The sequence below is a fragment of the Apodemus sylvaticus genome, chromosome 4 (assembly GCF_947179515.1).
Source record: "Apodemus sylvaticus chromosome 4, mApoSyl1.1, whole genome shotgun sequence".
NCBI lineage: Eukaryota > Metazoa > Chordata > Mammalia > Rodentia > Muridae > Apodemus > Apodemus sylvaticus.
Window position 1 is genome coordinate 138,841,447 of NC_067475.1, and position 6,000 is coordinate 138,847,446.

At 40.4% G+C, this 6,000-nt stretch overlaps 1 protein-coding gene across 1 annotated transcript in view; it reads left to right on the plus strand.

The window, feature by feature from the left end:
- LOC127683721 (EGF-like and EMI domain-containing protein 1) overlaps positions 1-5,715 on the plus strand; it is a 625,358-nt gene extending 619,643 nt beyond the window's left edge. The window contains 2 exon segments of the mRNA XM_052180974.1: positions 2,174-2,302; positions 5,567-5,715. Coding sequence (XP_052036934.1) covers positions 2,174-2,302; positions 5,567-5,715 — 278 coding nt within the window.
- The last annotated feature ends 285 nt before the right edge of the window (positions 5,716-6,000 follow it).

Consider the following 6,000-nt stretch of genomic DNA (forward strand, 5'->3'; position numbering starts at 1 on the left):
CTCAGCATCCTGGCCCTGGTCAATGATTTATGCTCTCCCTGTGGACCCTTACCCACTTCCCAAATGTTTCAAGAACCTTTGTTCTCCCGTTTAACTAAGTTGTCTTACTGAAGCTGCTTCCCAAGGGTCTGTTCTCATCGAGCTCACTTGCCCATGGGTAATCAACTCTGGGTAATCATCACTGAGGTCTCCCTCCCCCCCCCCAACCCCTCCACACCGCTCTCCCTCTCAGGATCCACCATCTGTGACCCATTAAGGGTGGGAAGTGGCATGGAGACAGGGCTACAACAGACCACAGTAAGATTTCAAGTAGATGGTGCAGAATTATTACTGTGCACTTACAAAAGAAAATAAAACCAAAATACCCCATTAGCCTCCACCTAACCAGAGTAAAAACATTGGCTCCCTGTGTGTCTGTGTGATTCTGTATGGATTACAAATATACATTATGTAAGTGTGTGCAGACACCAGAAGTCAACCTGCAATGTCACTCCTCTGTATGCTATGTACCGTGGTTTTTAAGACAAGGTGTAAAATAAATTGAATTATAACTATCCCTGGCTTGCTTACAAATAAATGAGACTCAGATTATGACTTATTTATTTAGCTTTTGAGAAATTACTGGGGGATGACCCCTAACCTCATTCTCTAATGCTACACTGGCTGCTTTCCAGCTGAGCTCCTCAAATGCTTCCTGTTTTTGTCTTCTCAGGTTATTTCTGCTCTGCCAGCCTACCCTCAGGCTCCATTTTGCTTGGGCATGCGCTCCTAGTCCATCTTATCTAATGGAGAGCTACTGTTCCTTCTGTCTTCTTCCTCCTTCACTTTCTCTTGTTTTCTTTTCCCCTCTTGGTCCCTACTTGTGACTCCCAGCCAGGTAACTGAAAACCCACCTACCTCTGTTCCATCCGGTAATTGGCTATAGCCATTTAAATTTAATCAATAGTTTTAAACTGGGGAGCAAGGTTTGTACAACAGAAGCTGGTATACATGGGAGTTCATTTATCTTGGGGCAACCAGATCCTCTATTACAGAATTTAGCACTTGAATACATAACAGCATCAGACCAACCCTGAACAATAAGGTTTTGGTTTTCGTTTTGCTGTGTTTTAGAAAGGTTCTCACACTAGAACTAGCTGGCCTAGAATTTATTACATAATCCAGGTTGGCTTCAAACATACAAAAATCAACTTCTGATAATGAACTCAAGCCCTCGTGTTTATACAATAAGCAATTTGCAAGATGAGTTAGTGACTGAAACCTCGACTTTCTTAAAGCTTATATGAACATATATTCACATGTATTTGAATATATTATATATTCAAAATATATATCTTATGGTATATGATATACATGAGATATGATATATATTTAATCATTAAAAGCCAGGGATGGTAGATGACTCCAAAGAAATCTTCCAGACACAAAGCAGCAGTGCATATTAACTCAGTTATTGAGACAGCAAGTCCAAGACTTACACAAGATCAAGCCACATATAATCCCAGCATGGAAAAGGATGTGGGTGTGAAGTCCTGCCCCTAGGGAGAAACTAGTAGAAATTAATGACTGCTAGGAGAATCATGGTTGTAAAGGTTGTGGACTCCAGTAGTTCTACCAAAGTCCATTTGATGATCCCACATCCAAGAATTCATGGGCATCACAAATTAGACTTGATGTTTTTAAAAGAAAAGAAAAAAGAACTACAAAATTGAGTATATAGGGAAGAAGGGTAGAGTTATGAAGAGTTACAAAAAAGGGTATGAATACAATCAACACACACTGTAGGGAATTCTCAAAGGACTGTGAAAAAGGTTTCCTTTTATTTTCATCCATTTATGCAATGTATATTGATCATATCTATTAGGCACTAGACCCTCACTGCAACTCTCCCAGGATATCCTACCTCTGTCCCTCCCAACTTCATGTCTTCTAATGCATACATTTAATGTTACCCATATGTGCACGAGTGTGTGGTCATCTTCTGGGGTACATGAACAACCTACCAGTGGCCATTTCCCCCAAAGGAGAGTTATTTACTGTCTCTCCCTCAACAACCATCAACTGCCTCAGCTCATCAGATAGGGGCAAGTACTCACGACTCCTATTTTATAAAGGAAGATTGTAGAAAGTTCTGCCTGTAAGCTAATCTTTACTTTCTTTCCATACCCTGCAGGATGCCTGAAAGGGTTCTTTGGGAAGAACTGCAAACGAAAATGTCATTGTGCTAACAATGCTCATTGCCACAGGGTATATGGTGCCTGCATGTGTGACCTAGGGCGTTATGGAAGATTCTGCCATCTTAGTAAGTAACAGCTGTGATTGTTCCCTTTGTTAAGCACAGTGGCTTAGAATAGTGTGGGGTCAGTTCAACAAAGGTGGAGAGGGGAAAAAACTTAGTTCAGCTACTCAAATGCACAAGTATTTCTTTCTGTTCTTTGGACTCCTTAAGTTACAAAATCTGTATTTTGATGATTAAAACTACTTCCAAATTTTAAATATTTTCACTTTTATGTTTTATATATTTAAGTTTCAAGTGAAAATTGTTAGAGATCATTTCAGTAAACACTTGACCCTTTATAGGAGTTAAGTGAGAGGAACCTGGACTGTGTCTCTTTGTCTATTACCCTTAAAATCCAGCACAGCCCTTCTGCTTGCATTCTGATCATGCATGCAAAAAGACATAATCACCCCAAATATCTGAGTTTGTAAGTTCAGCTGAAGTTTCTACAGTTTCTTCCTAGAGTAACACTGAAAGATCTCTCTCCAACCTTGAAGCTAAGATCTGTGAACCTGAAGTAATCTCAGCCCTTCCTGAGCCTGCCCTATTGTCTTCCCTCATCTTATTATGGAGAGGCTAGGTCCTCTGAAGCTTTCTCCTAATGAACATTGGTGTCTTGGGGCTGATTAACCTGCTCTGAAAGAATACCATAAAGTGGATAGGTTATAAAAGTGAATATATTTAATTCTAGAAACTGAGGGTTCTACAGAGCTTCTCAAGTATAATGCCTTAGGATAGTGGTTCCTAGACATTTCCAGTTACTGCATCCACCTATTAGGGGGACAAGCAAATATATTCTAAGTCTTCCTTACTAAAGCACTAATATCACACATAAAACACTACCTCCCCATCTAATAATGTTACTAAAATCCCACTTTCAATTAGTGTTGTCCAAAGGGATTGAGAGTTCATAATGAGTACTTGAGGAAGATATTACCATTCTTACTGCTGTTATCAAGGTATCATGACCTACTGTAGTTTATAATTTATCCTTAGTTGAATGCTCATAGGACTTGCATATGTAAGAAAAAAAATGTCCCTGGAAAAAAAGCATAATAAATTATGATCATACCAATAAGAGACCAAGCTAATACCTCTTAGTAAACTGAGTGTGGATTATGAGAAAAGATAGGTGTAGCTAAATGAAGAAGACAAGGGAGAGAGCCGTCAATAGCTACACAGTAGAGGTACAGATGGTAGGTTCTACAATATCATGCCTAGAGAGGAAAATAAGGTTATAAACAAGGATAGTATCATTTTTGTTGTTGGCTCTGAAATGTGTCAAGATATATCCAATATGAAGCAATAACTTTTGAATATTTCATAAGACAATATCAGATGTTTGAGCACAAAAATTAAATCAGTACATCTGGTCAAAGAGTTTGGCACTCATTATTCAGCAACAAATTGACATTCTAATATCTGAATTCCAGGCTCACATATTTAAATTCATTTACCAGCTGTGAAGAATAAAGACATGGAAGAAAACCACCAAGCATTTTTTTGTTTGTGGTGGTGGCAGTAATGCTGCTGATGGAGGCTGTAGCATCATACTGCTGATAGTAGTGATGGTGGTGGTGCTGATGCCTGTTAGCATCTTGAATGTTACCCTCTTTATGAAGAATACACATACCCTAGTTCTTCCGGATTTACTTATGGGTGTCACTTGACTAGTTCTGAGGACCTCAAGTCCCATAATTAACCATTATATCTTCTAGCCACACAAAGTACTAAAAACTGAGTGCTTTATAATAGAAATTTGTTGTCTGACAGTTCAGGGACCTGAGAGTTCAGTTTCAAGGTGTCAATCATTTTCCTGTCCTCTAATGGTGTTAGACTTGTCCCAGGCCAATTGTCTCCTGTACGTAGGTCCTTCTGTGGCATCGTAGTGTCCATCATTGGTGCTTTCACAACAAGCAGCCCTCTGGACCAATCTGTCAGTCTGTAAGCTTATTGTGTGGATTGGATTATAAATGCATCTATCTCACAACAACCTCATCTTAACAAATTATGTCCTTGATGTATTCAGGAAGAAAGTGCTGAGAATTAGGACTTCAAAATACAGAGTGTTGGGTGTTTTTTTTCTCAATGCCTAACAAGCCCTGAGCAGATGTTGAATTACCCAAAGAGATTCTTTCTACTCTTTCTTTTTCTCCAAACTGGTTTCTAAGCAAGTATTCTAGAACAAAAAGAGGAGTCTAGAACAAGACAGACCACAGACTTGGGAAGTCTGATGCTGTTCATAGAACTTGAAGGTCATAAAAAGATCACTTGTTATCAAAACTGGAACAGATTTTGAAGAGTCCACAGGACCCTGTTGATTGTCTGTTTGGCTTCAAAAATTATTCTCCCTGTCCCTGGCAACCAGAACTAGGATTTGTTTTGAGCCATCATAACCACCACATGAATGAACTCTATCTACTACGTCACTTTCCATCCCTAGGGCAGCCCCACAACTCACTGCATTTTCTGCAGGCGGCATTTCAGGGCAAAGCCTGTCCAGGGTACACCAAATGATGACTCTGAGCCCAGGGGCAACTTAACACACACTTCATTCAAGAAGACTCTTGAATATTGATAATGGGGAAACAAAGTAATTGTCAGAGATGTTTTGGAAAGGGAATTGAGCTGTTTTAAGAATTAAGAAGACAGGCTGGGAAGGAGGAAGCAAGGGGGTGCATGAACTATGGTATACCATCCTAAACACTAGGGCAGGGTGTTTCCAAATTAGAATTTCAGTCCTTATTGCATCATCTCTAAAACTCAATGGCCTGAGGAGAATAAAGAAGACAGGGCAAGCAGCTCTTGCCACAGAAGTGGGCAAGATAATATCACTGTCACAATGGAAGCTTTGTGTAATCTGTGCGATGTAAAATTATTTCCGATTACCATATAATGAGGGGGAGTAAGGACAATGGCCAACCTTCACATAAGTGCTTGTCCATCATCTCCAGGCTGCAGCGGGATGATGAGGGGGCCTGGCAGCCAAAGCAGTCCTTGGAGAATATTAAGTCCAGGCAGCAATAAGCATTTGAGAAGCATTCGCTCTCCCAGCATCACTGCGGCCTTTTAAGTAATTCAGGCTTCGCTGCTCGTGTCCAGTTGCCAAAAAGCAAATGAATTGCCTGATTGGAAAGACATTTGTCCCCTCAATTTTTTTGGCAGTCATGATGATCCCCTTATTCTCCTTATAACCAGGCTCCAAAGACTGTCATGCCTACGCACTAACAATTTCAAGTAAACAAAGCATGGTTTTCAGGTGACCAGTTTGCTTCAATCTGCTTGCAGCCTGTCCCAGGGGAGCCTATGGAGCTAACTGTTCTTTGGAATGTCAGTGTGTGGAAGAGAACACCCTGGAATGCAGTGCCAAACATGGTAGTTGCACCTGCAAATCTGGTTACCAAGGCAACAGATGCCAGGAAGGTACAATCCGATGATGGATTTTTGTGCTTCTCGAATAATAATGATGGGTCTTTGTTCAGCACTATTTGGGCATTAATTAGTTAATCCACACCAGTGTCCTTGGAGATGGGGAGGCTTTATTGATCTCCTGTTGGAGGTGAGGAAACCGAGGCATGTTTGAGTGTGATACAATTCTTTAACCTTGTCTTTTTGGCTTCTGCTCTCAGCAGTCCCTTTGTCAGCCTGAGCAGCAGAAGAAGATCCCACATCTTAAAATTATATCTGGAAACAATTAAAGCTTGATCACACAGACTCATCAA